This window comes from Mustela lutreola, chromosome 2, assembly GCF_030435805.1.
Source record: "Mustela lutreola isolate mMusLut2 chromosome 2, mMusLut2.pri, whole genome shotgun sequence".
NCBI classification, from domain to species: domain Eukaryota; kingdom Metazoa; phylum Chordata; class Mammalia; order Carnivora; family Mustelidae; genus Mustela; species Mustela lutreola.
Window position 1 is genome coordinate 20809557 of NC_081291.1, and position 13786 is coordinate 20823342.

The window sequence follows — 13786 nt, forward strand, 5'->3', positions numbered from 1 at the left end:
AACTCCCTTCTCCTCTCTAACTCCCCATGTCCTCCATGCTATTTGTTATGCTGTGAATAAGTGAAACCATATGATAACTGACTCTCTCTGCTTGACTTACACATACATTTTTGTTTAAATCAGTAATGTACTCTTCTTTATTACTGCTAAGTAAGTACTATGGTGAGCCAACTGCTATGCTGTTACACTTCCTTTCTTATAAAACTTTTTGTTTGTTCCTGGAATTATTTGCCTCTTTTGTTAATCACTTGTTTTTTGTTTTCTTTTGGTTTTCAAATCTGGCTAGGATTACCTACTCCCTCTCTGTAATAAACCTCTTCTTCCAGCTTTCTTCAAGGTCAAATCTGTCAGATACTGTCAGGTCACTTTTTTTTTTCCTTGGAACTTGTCTTCTTTTTATTTGTTTCAGTCTCTAACTTTCATGTTAGAGACTTTTCTCCTATATGTAGAGACTTTTGGATGTCAGACTGTGTCTAAAAGTAAGGTGCTCTGGTGCTAATGAGGGCTTGTCTTCAGCAGGCTTCCCTGTAGCTGACTGAAGGGGGTGTGTTTGGTCAGAATATCCTCTAATTCCTGTATCTACTGGTCTGCTCTCTAGGATTTGTCTATTTCCTGAGACAAGAATCCTTATCCCTTCCTAGGAATGGAGTAGCCCACCAATATTTTGGGCACCAAATAGCAAAAAGGGACTGGGAACCTCCCAGTTCAGCAGGTGAAATTTCTCTCAATGCCTGTTTTCATTTTGGCATCTCAGCCCTTAGCTGTTGAACCATGAGAGACTATGGACTCTTGAAAACAGATCCTCAGCGAATAACTGCTTGAGAGAGCAGTCCTCAGTCTTCTGACAGGATGGCGTAAGCCTGGTCACCTAGGGACATGAGATGGCAGAAGAGATCTTAGGGAGTCTGTAAGTCAATCTTCCTGTTTTTAGCCTTCATATCCCAGTTCTATAGAAGTACCTGGTGATGCCTATAGTTTCTGAGATTCTTGCTTCCTGTTGCTGTTCCTTCCAAAGGCTCTTGGCTGTCATCTTTTTCAAGTATATTAAGTCAGTTACCACAAAAGCTTATTCACCTCTTCTGATCACTGTGTTCTTATTTCCTGTTTCCTTTGTCTCTGTGGGCATATGTATTTCTTGACTGTCATTTTAGAGGATTTGAGCTGAAACAGACCTGAGGGAACATATGCAGTCCACCACACCAAATATAGAGTTCGTCACATTTTTTCTTTTTTTTATGGCAACATTATTGAGATGTAATTTGCATACCATAAAATTTACACTTTTAAAATGTACAGTTCAGTGTCTCTGATTATATCCATCTTAAAGGATATCACAAAATAACAAGATCAAGTTAATAATTTATAACTTCCCACAAGGAAAAGCCGCAGACCAGATGGCTTAATTGGTGCATTGCACCAATTTTTTTTAAATGTTACTGAAAGATCTGCACACATCCTTATTTTGTTTTATTTATTTATTTTTAAGATTTTATTTATCTATTTGATAGAGATCACAAGTAGGCAGAGAGGCAGGCAGAGGTGGGGGCGGGGGAGCAGGCTCCCTGTTGAGCAGAAAGCCTGATGTAGGGCCCAGTCCCAGGACCCTGAGATCACAACCCGAGCCAAAGGCAGAGGCTTAACCCACTGAGCCACTCAGGCACCCCAAATTTCTTTTTTAATATAATTTTTTATTTTTTATAAACATATATTTTTATCCCCAGGGGTACAGGTCTGTGAATCACCAGGTTTACACACTTCACAGCACTCACCAAAACACATACCCTCCCCAATGTCCATAATACCACCCCCTTCTCCCAAACCCCCTCCCCCCAGCAACCCTCAGTTTGTTTTGTGAGATTAAGAGTCACTTATGGTTTGTCTCCCTCCCAATCCCATCTTCTTTCATTTATTCTTCTCGTACCCACTTAAGCCCCCATGTTGCATCACCACTTCCTCATATCAGGGAGATCATATGATAGTTGTCTTTCTCCGCTTGACTTATTTCGCTAAGCATGATACGCTCTAGTTCCATCCATGTTGTCGCAAATGGCAAGATTTCATTTCTTTTGATGGCTGCATAGTATTCCATTGTGTATATATACCACATCTTCTTGATCCATTCATCTGTTGATGGACATCTAGGTTCTTTCCATAGTTTGGCTATTGTGGACATTGCTGCTATAAACATTCGAGTACACGTGCCCCTTTGGATCACTACGTTTGTATCTTTAGGGTAAATACCCAAGGGGTCCTCTAAGCAAAGAGAGAGCCTACAAGTGGTAGATCAGAAAGGAACAGAGACCATATACAGCAACAGTCACCATACAGGCAAAACAATGGCACTAAACTCATATCTCTCAATAGTTACCCTGAATGTTAATGGGCTAAATGCCCCTGTCAAAAGACACAGGGTATCAGAATGGATAAAAAAACAAAACCCATCTATATGTTGCCTCCAAGAAACTCATTTTAAGCCCGAAGACACCTCCAGATTTAAAGTGAGGGGGTGGAAAAGAATTTACCATGCTAATGGACATCAGAAGAAAGCAGGAGTGGCAATCCTTATATCAGATCAATTAGATTTTAAGCCAAAGACTATAATAAGAGATGAGGAAGGACACTATATCATACTCAAAGGGTCTGTCCAACAAGAAGATTTAACAATTTTAAATATCTATGCCCCCAACGTGGGAGCAGCCAACTATATAAACCAATTAATAACCCCAAATTTTTAAAGAAGAATTAATACCAATCCTTTACAAACTCATAAAAAATGGAAGAGCCAGGAATACTTCTCAACTAATTTTTTGAGGCCAGTATTACCCTGACATGAAAACCAAAGGCAGACATCACAAGAAAAGCCATCCGTAGAGCAACATCCCTTATAAATAAAAGTATAGAAGTCTTTAACAGCATACTAGCAAACTGAATCCAGGAACATACTAAAAGAAGTATATACCATGATCTCATGGGATTGATCCCAGAAATGCAAGGTTTCCTTAACATATGGTAATCAACATAACACACCATTAAATAGAATAAAGGACTAAAACAGAATCCACCAAACTTTCATGATAAAGTCATTCAACAGACTAGAAATAGAAAGAAATTTCTTCAGACTTGATAAAGGGCAAAATATGAAAAACCCACAACTAACATCATATTTAGTAACAAAAGACTGAATGTTTTCCTCTTTAAGTCAGAAACAAGAGAAAGGCATCTGCTCTTACCACTTATATTCATTATATTGGAGGATCTAGCTGGAGCAATTGGGCACAAGTTTGGAAAAGAAGAAGTAAAACTCTCTCAATCCTCAGATGGCATGATTTTGTATCCAGAAAATCCCAAGACATCCATAAAAACACTATCAGAAGTAATAAATAAGTTCAGCAAAGTTTCAGGATACATAACAAATACACAAAAATGAATTCTATGTCTTAGCAATGAACAATTCAAAAATGAAATTAAGAGAATGTCTCCGGGGCACCTGGGTGGCTCAGTGGGTTAAAGCCTCTGCCTTTGGCTCAGGTCATGATCCCGGTGTCCTGGGATTGAGCCCCGCATCGGGCTCTCTGCTCAGCGGGGAGCCTGCTTCCTCCTCTCTCTCTCTGCCTGCCTCTCTGGCTACTGGTAGATCTCTGTCTGTCAAATAAATAAATAAAATATTTTTAAAAAAAAGAATGTTTCCATTTATAATAGTATAAAAACACATAAAAGAATTAGGAGAAGACATTAAAGCAGACCAAAATAAGTGGAAAGACACCCCATGTTCATAGATTGGAACACTTATATTATTAAGAGGATAGTACTTCACAAAGTGATCTACAGGTTTGATACAAGACCTCTCAAAATTTCAGCTGCCTTTTTGCAGATATTGACAATCTGATCAATAATTCACAAGGGAAAGAAAATGACTCAGAATAGCCAAACAATCTTGGAAAATAAAGGAAAATTGGAGGATTCATACTCACCAGTTTCAAAACTTACAACAAAATAACAGTAATCAGAATGGGTTATTTGTGTAAAGATAGATATAAAGACCAATGGAATTGGATTTGGAGTCTAGAAATAAACCTTTCTATTTACAGTCAACTGAATTTCAATAACATTGTCAAGACAATACAGAGAGTAAAGAAGTCTTTCCAGCAAATGGTTCTGGACAACTTGATATCTAACCTCTACCTCATACCATATAAAAAAACCCAAGTGAAAAAAATTGTAGACCTAAATGTAAGAGCTAAACTATAAACCTCTTGGACATAAACAGGAGTATATCTTTATGTCCCTTGATTTAGCAGTGATTTCTTAGTTATGACACCAAAGCACAAGCAACAGAAGAAAAAATAGATGTTAGACTTCATCAAAATTAAAAACTTTTGTATTTGAACTGAATGGGAAGTCATCAGAGAGGGAGAAAAACCATGTGAGGGACTCTTAATTTTAGGAAAGAAACTGAGGGTGCTGGAGGAGAGGTCTGTAGGGGATGGGGTAATTGGGTGATGGGCATTAAGGAGGCACATGATGTGATGAGCACTGGGTGTTACATGCAACTGATAGATTACTGAAGACTACATCTGAAACTAATCATGTACTCTAGATTGGATAATTTAAATTTTAAAAACTTCTATATTTCAAAGGATGCCAATAAGAAAGTGAAAGCCCACAAAATGGAAGAAAATATTGGCAAATCATATATCTAATAAAGGGCTTGTATGTAAAATACATAAATAACTCTTACAACTCAAGACTGAAAAGGTAACTCAATTTGAAAATGGGCAAAATATTTTAATAGACATTTCCCCAAAGAAGGTACATAAATAGCCAAAATACACGTGAAAAGATGTCCAATATCATTAGTCAGTAGGAAAATGCAAATGAAAACCACAATAAGATACTACCTCACACTGGGGTGCCTGGGCGGCTCAGTGGGTAAAGCCTCTGACTCTGGCTCAGGTCATGATCCCAGGGTCCTGGGATCAAGCCCCACATCGGGCTCTCTGCTCCACAGGAAGCCTGTTTCCTCCTCTCTCTCTCTCTCCTGCCTGCCTCTCTGCCTACTTGTGATCTCTGTCTGTCAAATAAATAAATAATTTTTTTAGAAAAAGATACTACTTCACACTGAGAGTGGATATAATAAAAAAAGACAAATATTAGTACTAATTCTAGTTAAAATATTTGGTGTAATTCACTAGTGAAGCCATCTGGTGCTCCACTTTTCTTTGTTTGAAGGTTTTAAATTATTAATTTGATCCCTTTGCTTATGATAAGTCTGTTCAGATTTTGTTTGATTTTAAATGAATTTTGGTTGTTGGTATCTTTCTTAGAGTTTGTCCATTTCATCTAAGCTATATAATTTGCTGGCATACATTTGTTTATAGTAGTCCCTTATAATCCTTTCTAGTTCTCTAACATTGGTAATGGCTTCTTTCATCCTTAATTTTAGTAATTGGGTCTTCTTTTTTTTTCTTTTTTATTTTCTTAGTGTGGCAATTTTGTTGATATTTTCAAAGAACCAAATTTTGGTTTCATTTTTTCCTCTATTTTTCTATTCTCTGTTTCACTTATTATTCCCTTCCTTCTGCTTGCTTTATGTTTAGTTTTCCCTTCTTTCTCTAGCTTAAGGCACAAGGTAAGTTATTATTTGAGACCATTATCTTCTTAATATAGGCACTAGAGCTATAAGTTTTAGCTTCATCCCATAGGTTTTGATTTGATGTGTTTTAATTTTTATTCATCTCAAAGTATTCCTGTTTCACTTGTGCTTTCTTTTTTGACCCATTGGTTATTTGAGAGTGTAATGTTTAATTCACATATTTTTTACTTTCCCAAATTTTTTTTAAAGATTTTATTTATTTATTTGACAGACAGAAATCACAAGTAGGCAGAGAGGCAGGCAGAGAGAGAAGGGGGAAGCAGGCTCCCTGCTGAGCAGAGAGCCCGATGTGGGGCTCGATCCCAGGATCCTGAGATCATGATCTGAGCTGAAGGTAGAGGCTTAAATCACTGAGCCACCCAGGTGCCCCTACTTTCCCAAATTTTGTTGTGTCATTCATTTCTTTTTTTTTTTTTTTTTTTGGCAGTATATAAACATATATTTTTATCCCCAGGGGTACAGGTCTGTGAATCACCAGGTTTACACACTTCACAGCACTCACCCAAGCACATACCCTCCCCAATGTCCATAATCCCACCCCCTTCTCCCAAACCCCCTCCCCCCAGCAACCCTCAGTTTGTTTTGTGAGATTAAGAGTCACTTATGGTTTGTCTCCCTCCCAATCCCATCTTGTTTCATTGATTCTTCTCGTCATTCATTTCTAACTCACATAGAGGTTGGAGAACATGCTTTATATGATTTCAGTTCTTTTAAATATAGTGAGTCTTTCTTTATGGACTAACATATGATCTGTCCTAGAGAAGAAATGCATATATCTTTCCATGTGTATTCTGCTTATTGTTGGATGGAGTGGTCTATAGTAATTCTTTCAGACATATTGGCTCTTTTGTCATTATAAAATTTCCCTTTTTGGTCTCTAATGACAATTTTTGTTAAAGCCTATGTGGTTTAATATTAACATAGACACACCAGTTCTATTTTGTGTATATACCCATTTTATTGTATATATTTCCTATCCTTTTACTTTTGAGGTATTTATGTCTTTGAATCTAAAGTACATATCTTGTAGACCATTATAATTAGATTATGTTTATTTTTTATCCATTTCCCCATCTCTGCCTTTTGATTAGAATATTTAATTCATTTACATTTACTATAATTACAATAAGTTAGGATGTTACATTTACATTTTGCTATTTGTTTTATATCTGTCTTATATCTTCTCTGTTCCTCTGTTCCTCCATTTCTGGCTTCTTTTATGTTAAATATTTTTACTGTGTAATTTTAATTCCTTTTTTGTTTGTTTCAGTATATATTTTTTTTATTTGACAGACAGAGATCACAAGTAGGCAGAGAGGCAGGCAGAAAGAGAGGGAGAAGCAGGCTCCCTGCTGAGCAGAGAGCCTGATGCAGGGCTCTGATCAGAGAGCCTGATGCGGGGCTTGATCCCAGAACCCTGAGATCATGAGCCAAAGGCAGAGGCTTAACCCACTGAGCCACCCAGGCACCTCTATTTTGGTATATTTTTAAAGCTATTTTCTTATTGGTTGCCCTGGGAATTTCAATTAACATCTCAATTCTACCAGTTCACTTTAATAGTATACAAAAACTTCACTCCAATAAAGCTCCAATCCTTTCTTCTTTTTTTGCTGTTACTGTCATATAAATTACATATTTATGCATTATAATCTCATCAATGTAGTTTTATAATTATTGCTTTATGCAGTTGCTTTGTAAATCAAATAGGAAAAGAGCTACAAACTTAACATATATACTACCTTTTATATTCACCTTTATCTTCCTAGTGGTTTTTATTTCTTCATATGGATTCAAGTTACTGTCTAGTGTCCTTTTAGTTAAGTCTGAGAGACTCCCTTTAGCATTTCTTTTAGGGCAGTTCTACTAATAATAGTTCTACTAATAACAAATTCTCACAGCTTTTTTTTTAATCAGAGAATTTTAATTTTTTAAATTTTTTAATTTAATTAAATTAAATGTTTTTTGAACATTTAATTTTTGAATGATAGTTTTGCTAGACTTAAGACTCTTAGTTGACTCTCTGTTATTTCAGTACTTTGAATTTGTCATTCCACTGCATTCTTGTCTCCACCATATCTGCTTGTAAGTTACCTGTTATTATTGAGAATCATTTGTGCATGATAAAAATTTTTTTCTCTTCTTGCTTTCAAGATTCTATCTTTGTTTTTGGCATTTGACATTTTGACTATGATATGTCTGTATATAAATTTCTTTGACTTATATCCTGTTTGGAGTTCATTGAGCTATTTGGATGTGTAGATTAAAGGGATTTTTCATCAAATTTGGGAAATTTTTAAAATATTTCTTCAAATATTTATTCAAAATCTCTTTCTCTTTTTCTCCCATCTCTCTTGACACTCCTCTTACTTGTATGTTTTCATAATTAATGGTATCCCACATGCTCTGTTTTTCTTCATTTTCTTCCTGTTCCTCTGGATAACCTCAACTGACTTACCTTTTAAATTTGCTGATTCCTTCCTCTGTCAATTCAAATCTTCTGATGAGCCCATCTAGCAAAATTTATATTTCAGTTATGGTACTTTCAAATTCTAAAATTTCTATTTGATGCTTTTAAAATAATTTCTATCTATTTTATTGATATTCTCTATTTGATGAGATACTGTTCTTGTACTTTTCTTTAATTCTTTAAGCATGGTTTTCTTTAGTTCTGTGAATATATTTATAACAGCTGATTTAAAGGCTTTTCCTAGTAAGTCCAACATTTGAGCTACTTCAGGTAAAGTTTCTGTTCACTTCTTTTTTTCCTGTGTATGGGGCATACTTTCATGTTTAATTTTGTGTATTATAATTTTTTTGTTAAAAGCTGGATAATTTAAATAATGTGGTACCTCTCAAAATCAGATCCCCCACCACATCCCAGGGGTGGTTGTTGTTGCTTTTTGTTGGTTTGTTGTTGATGTTGATATTTGTTTGCTACTTATTTAGTGACTTTCTTGGACTAATTCTTGAATGTCTGTGTTCTTTGTTATGTACAGCCACTGAGGTCTTCATTCAGTTAGCTTAGTGGTCAGCTAATAGCCAGACAGAAATTTCCTTAAACGCCTTAAGTCAGTAAGTCTTTAATACTTTGCTAAATACCCCTATGTGTGTGTTGGGACTCATTTTCAGTGCTCCAACAGTTTATATTACTGCCTTAGCCTTCACTTCCTGCTTCACATAGAGCCTCAAAGTCAACCAGAGTGAGAGATTAAGCTTCTCAGGTCTTTCCTGGGAATATGTACAGCCCTGAACACATGTGTAGACTTCTAGGTTCCCAGGAATATGTCAGAGCTTTTCAAAGTCCCCTATAGATATTTCATTCCCCAGATTTTTCTTTTCAGTCTTTTGGAAATTTTTTTGATGTCCTAATGATATGGTTGCTTCAAGCAGCTGGGATGTTAAATTATTATGGCTCATTTTTTCCCCATATATGCCCTAGGTAAAAGGCTCTTCTCATTGAGTGAGCTCTGGGTCAGATCAGATAAGCCCTCTGAATGGGGATTTCCCAGGTTGCTGAAGAACAGATAAAAAGTAGCAGTTGGGGGTGGGTGGGTGGCACTTTCCAGGAATTCATTACCACTGTGGTTCTATAGTAGTTTGTTTTCGAGGATATACCACCAAAGTAGAAAGAGGAATGGGATGGGAATGGAACAAGCCAAAGTGCAACAAAGTTCACTGTTCTATTGAGATTCAACCATTTTTCTTGAATAACACTCCTTGGATTGTTGCCAGTCTTTGCTTAACCTGCTTTGTCAGTGTTCTCATTATTTTCATAGAGGAGCACATTTTGGAGGTCTTTACTCTGCCATTCCTAAAATGCTTCTTCTGTCAATGTGTTACATTTTTTAAAGATCTTATTTATTTATTTGACAAAGAGAGAGAGCACAAGCAGGGGGACTAGCAAGTCAAAGGAGAGGGAGAGGCAGGCTTCCTGCTGATCAGGGAACTCAATGTGGGGCTCATGGGATCCATGATCCCAAGACTCTGGGATCATGACCTGAGCCGAAGACAGAGCTTAACCAACTGAGCCACCCAGACGCCCCTCCTCTCAATGTGTTCTTTACATTCAAGAAAGCAGCTTCTTTTTAAGATTTGATTTATTTATTTTAGAGAGAAAGAGAGCATGTGAGCCAGGGCAGAGGAAGAGGGAGAAGCAGAAACCATGTACAACATGGAGCTTCATCTCAAGACCCTGAGATCATGACCTAGGCCAAAATCAAGAATTGGACACTTAACAAACCAAGCCACCCAAGCACTCCCCAAAAAGCAGGTTCTTATAGTCCAGTGTTCAAGGGCCATGACCCAAATAATGTGACCCACAGGCCCAACTGGATACCAGTTTTGCTGGACTGCAGCCTTCCTCATGCTTTGCGCTTTGGGCATTGGGCTCAGGGTCCAGAGCTGTCTGTAGGCTACCCAGTTTGGATCTGTTCCCACCTGACCTGAGAGAGTGCCTAGATCTCACTTTCATACAGGCCCCCAAAAGAAAATAACTCACAAAACGAACCAGAATCTAACTTACTAATGCCATCCATACTCATGGTCTAGAGGTCAGGAGAACCCTGTTAAGGAAAGGCATGCTGTAGTGGTAGTGGTGGTGTCTCACATAAGACTTTCCTTCTGGATCAGGAATTCCTGCTGAAGATTTTCTGTGTGTTCCGGAACCTGATGAAGATGAGTGTCTTCCCTCGGGACTGGATGGTGATGAGACTTCTTACAAGCAAGTGAGTGTGGACGGGCCCTGCATAAGCATCATCAGAGCTATTCTCAGACTAAGGAAAGAGAGACAGGGAGAGAGAGAGAGAGAGAGAGAGAGAGAGAGAGAGAGAGTGTGTGTGTGTGTGGCAGAGGGAGAAAGCAAGACAGAGATCCTGGCCAAGGCCATGGTGACAGAGAAGATAGGGTAAATTTGAAAAATATTTGGAGGCACAATCAGCAGGACTTGACCATTTACCATAAGTTCAAGATTAAGAAAGTGTTAAAGATAGTCCAAAATGGAGTCTTAAGTGACTGGCAGAGATGTCATGGTAAGGATAGAAAAGGAATGTAAAGGATGTGAAATAATAATACCCAGAGAAAATGCCTCCTTGAGGGAGGCCTGTTCCATGCACCACTGGCCTCTTTGGCTCTCTAGTTTCAGGCAGTTTTCCCAAGTCCTCCTCTTGATTTGATTTCTGTTGTCTGCCAGAAACTGCCTGCCTCCCACAGCTAGTGCTAATTACCCACCCAAGACCTGGCTGTAAGGCTCTGACCACTTCTGACTCTGGCGACAGAATTCACTCTTAGTCTGCCCCCAGATAGTCTGCTCCATTCATATTTCTAGCCTGTGCTTCTACTTGGCAAACCAGACGATTGCAGGTAGTAAGATGTTGTCTTATGTGGTCTCCCTCTACTTGGGAAAAGACCCCTTCCACTTGGCCTCCACGGTCTAACCTGCTGCCTTCTCCCACTGCTATGCTTTCCTTTTTTCTTTTGTCTTCATCTTTTTCTTTTTTGGGGAGAGAGAGAGAGTAGGGGAGGAGAGGCAGAGGGAGAGAGAGAGAATCCCAAGCAGACTCCACACCCAGCACAGAACCCAATGTGGGGCTCAATCTCACAACCCTGAGATCATGACCTGAGCTGAAATCAAGAGTCCAATGTTTTACTGAAGCACCCAGGCACACTGATCTGCTTTTTATGTTGGCATTTTGCAGAATGTAGTGATATTATCTATGTTACATATATTAGCAATGTATCAGCATCATTTTCACTTTACCTTTTATAGGGTACTTTTTTTTTCAAAACTGTAAACATTTTATACAGAACAGAAGAATGGTTATAAACAAAGTTGCACATGTTTTTCCTCAAATAATGGATTTTCCATTTGATTCCCTCTTGTTCCTTTTTTTTTAAAGATTTTATTTATTTATTTGAAAGAGAGAGACAGAGATAACGGCAGAGATAGTGCAAGAGAGCACAAGTGGGGAGGAAAGGGAGAAGCAGGCTCCCCACTGAGCAGGGAACCCGACATGGGGCTCAATCCCAAGACCCTGTGATCATGACCGAACCAAAGGCAGATGCTTAACCAGCTGAGCTACCCAGGCACCCTTCCTTCTTGTTCTCTCTTAGCTCTCCTTGGAGTACTTCAGGGCCCTCAACTGATCCTATAGTAACAGCCTCTTCTTTTAAGGATTTTGCCTTTCAAATTTGTCACCTCCTGGGCCAAAGCCAAGGTGCTCAGTGTAAGCACTTTGCCAGGCACCCAAAGCCCTCTGTAGTCAGACCCTTACCTGCCTCTCCCACTTCATTTCCTCTCTACTTTAACCTGTGCCTTCGGCTCCAGCAAGGCAGCCTTCCATTGCTCCTTATATATACCCAGGCTAAAATTGAGAGTGATTTTCTAGACCAAAGGCTAACAACAAATAGCTTATAGATACAAATAATAGTATGTGACAACAGTAGGGATTTAATCATTAAAAACCCTTGTTATCAAGTAAAATAATAAAATTATACTGTAAGTCCTCTGATAGTCATATACCTTCATTACCCAGAAGTCCTCAAAATACTAGAATCACTCTTTGAACTAGAAGAAATCCTAATGAACCAACTAGTTCCTCCCATCCACACTTATAGGCAGGGAAACTAAGGCCCAGACAGCAGTGGTGCCAAGGCCAGGTAATGGCAGAGCCGAGCCTAGAACCCACCGATGTTCTGTGCTATGCTGCCTACTTTGGGGCATTTCTCCAAGAAATGCTTTCTGTGAGGTTTGTGCCATCTATCTCTTTCTTTTGTAGTCACATCTTATATGAAAGCAAGTTGTACTCAAGGCATTAGCTCATAGGTCAGAGATGCTAAGCTATCGGATGCCATCATTAGTCTTTTAACTCCACCAATGCCTTGTCCCCTTACTGCAGTATTATAGTCACTACTGTCCAGTACCTGTCTTCCGCACTGCACAAGAACTTCACAGAGACAGACTTCGATTTTAAGGTAGGAGCTCCTGAAATCCATCACTGTCTTTGTAATAACACTAGAAAGCCAGAAAAAAAAAAAAAAAAAAGCTCACTGTTTTTGTTTCTGGGTTTGGTTTTGTTTACTAAGAACAACTTTATTTTGCTCTCAATTTTTCAGGTCAGGAAATTGAGAAGGGCTTACCTAGCTGTCAGATGGGTGGCTGGGAGCTGGGGCAAGCTTACTGGGTTTGGTTTATTAGTATGTTCAGAGCATTGAACCACTTCCAAGTTTGACAGTGAGTAGGCTATACCCTTAGAGTGCCCCTGTGGGAGGTGCTGGGAGCCAGACCTCCAGGAGTAGGCTTTCTAGGCCAGAATCAAAACTATGGGTTTCAAGGAGTCAAGAAAGAAAAAAAAAAAAAAAAAAAAAAAAAAAAGTTCCGTTTGCAAAGATACTTAAAAAGGAAAAAAAAATCAAGATCTTAAAATTGTGAAATGAATTCTGTGCTACATCCATATATTTAGAATCTCTCTTTGTAAGGTTAAGGACTCGTGCTGTCACATGTTTTCTCTTTCTCTGTCTCTCTAGGTGTGGAATTCTTATTTTAGCCTGGCAGTTCTGTTCATAAATCAGCCAAGCCTTCAGCTAGAAATCATCACTTCAGCCAAGAGGAAGAAGATTCTAGATAAGTAAGACATATGTCTCTTCTTCACCTCCCTACCACATGCCCAGATGGGGTTGTGTTTCAATTGAGAGGCTCCTCAGACGTCCACAAGGTTCTCACTGGGTAGCTTCCCAAGGAGCCAATTGTGAGAGTTTGGTTGAGAGCCAAATGACTTAGTATTGGGGGACACATTAGAAACAGTGCTGAAGTGCTGACCTTATGGGGTTTGTAGCCCTGCCTTCCTGAACTTTCTCCCCCTGAAAGCTGGCTCCTGTGTTACTATTTCCAGGTATGGGGACATGCGTGTGATGATGGCTTATGAACTGTTCAGCATGTGGCAGAATTTGGGTAGGTCTCTTCTCCCTATTTTTCCCTTGCACATATTGCATAGCCAAATAAAAAGCGACAAGACTAATAACTTCTCCCAGGTTTTATGGATGTTAATTCAGGCCCAAGAGACCTTTACATATCTTCAACGTAACACCTCAGCCGGATGGTACAGCACATGTGCACAGAGCTCTCGGCAGGGAGAGTTA

At 38.7% G+C, this 13786-nt stretch overlaps 1 protein-coding gene across 9 annotated transcripts in view; it reads left to right on the top strand.

The window, feature by feature from the left end:
- DOCK3 (dedicator of cytokinesis 3) overlaps positions 1-13786 on the top strand; it is a 578190-nt gene that overhangs the window by 510965 nt on the left and 53439 nt on the right. For all 9 annotated transcript variants that reach the window (XM_059161016.1, XM_059161023.1, XM_059161018.1 and 6 more), the window contains exons 28-31: positions 10283-10377; positions 12547-12622; positions 13175-13275; positions 13540-13598. In XM_059161016.1, coding sequence (XP_059016999.1) covers positions 10283-10377; positions 12547-12622; positions 13175-13275; positions 13540-13598 — 331 coding nt within the window. The remainder of the gene's footprint in view (positions 1-10282; positions 10378-12546; positions 12623-13174; positions 13276-13539; positions 13599-13786) is intronic.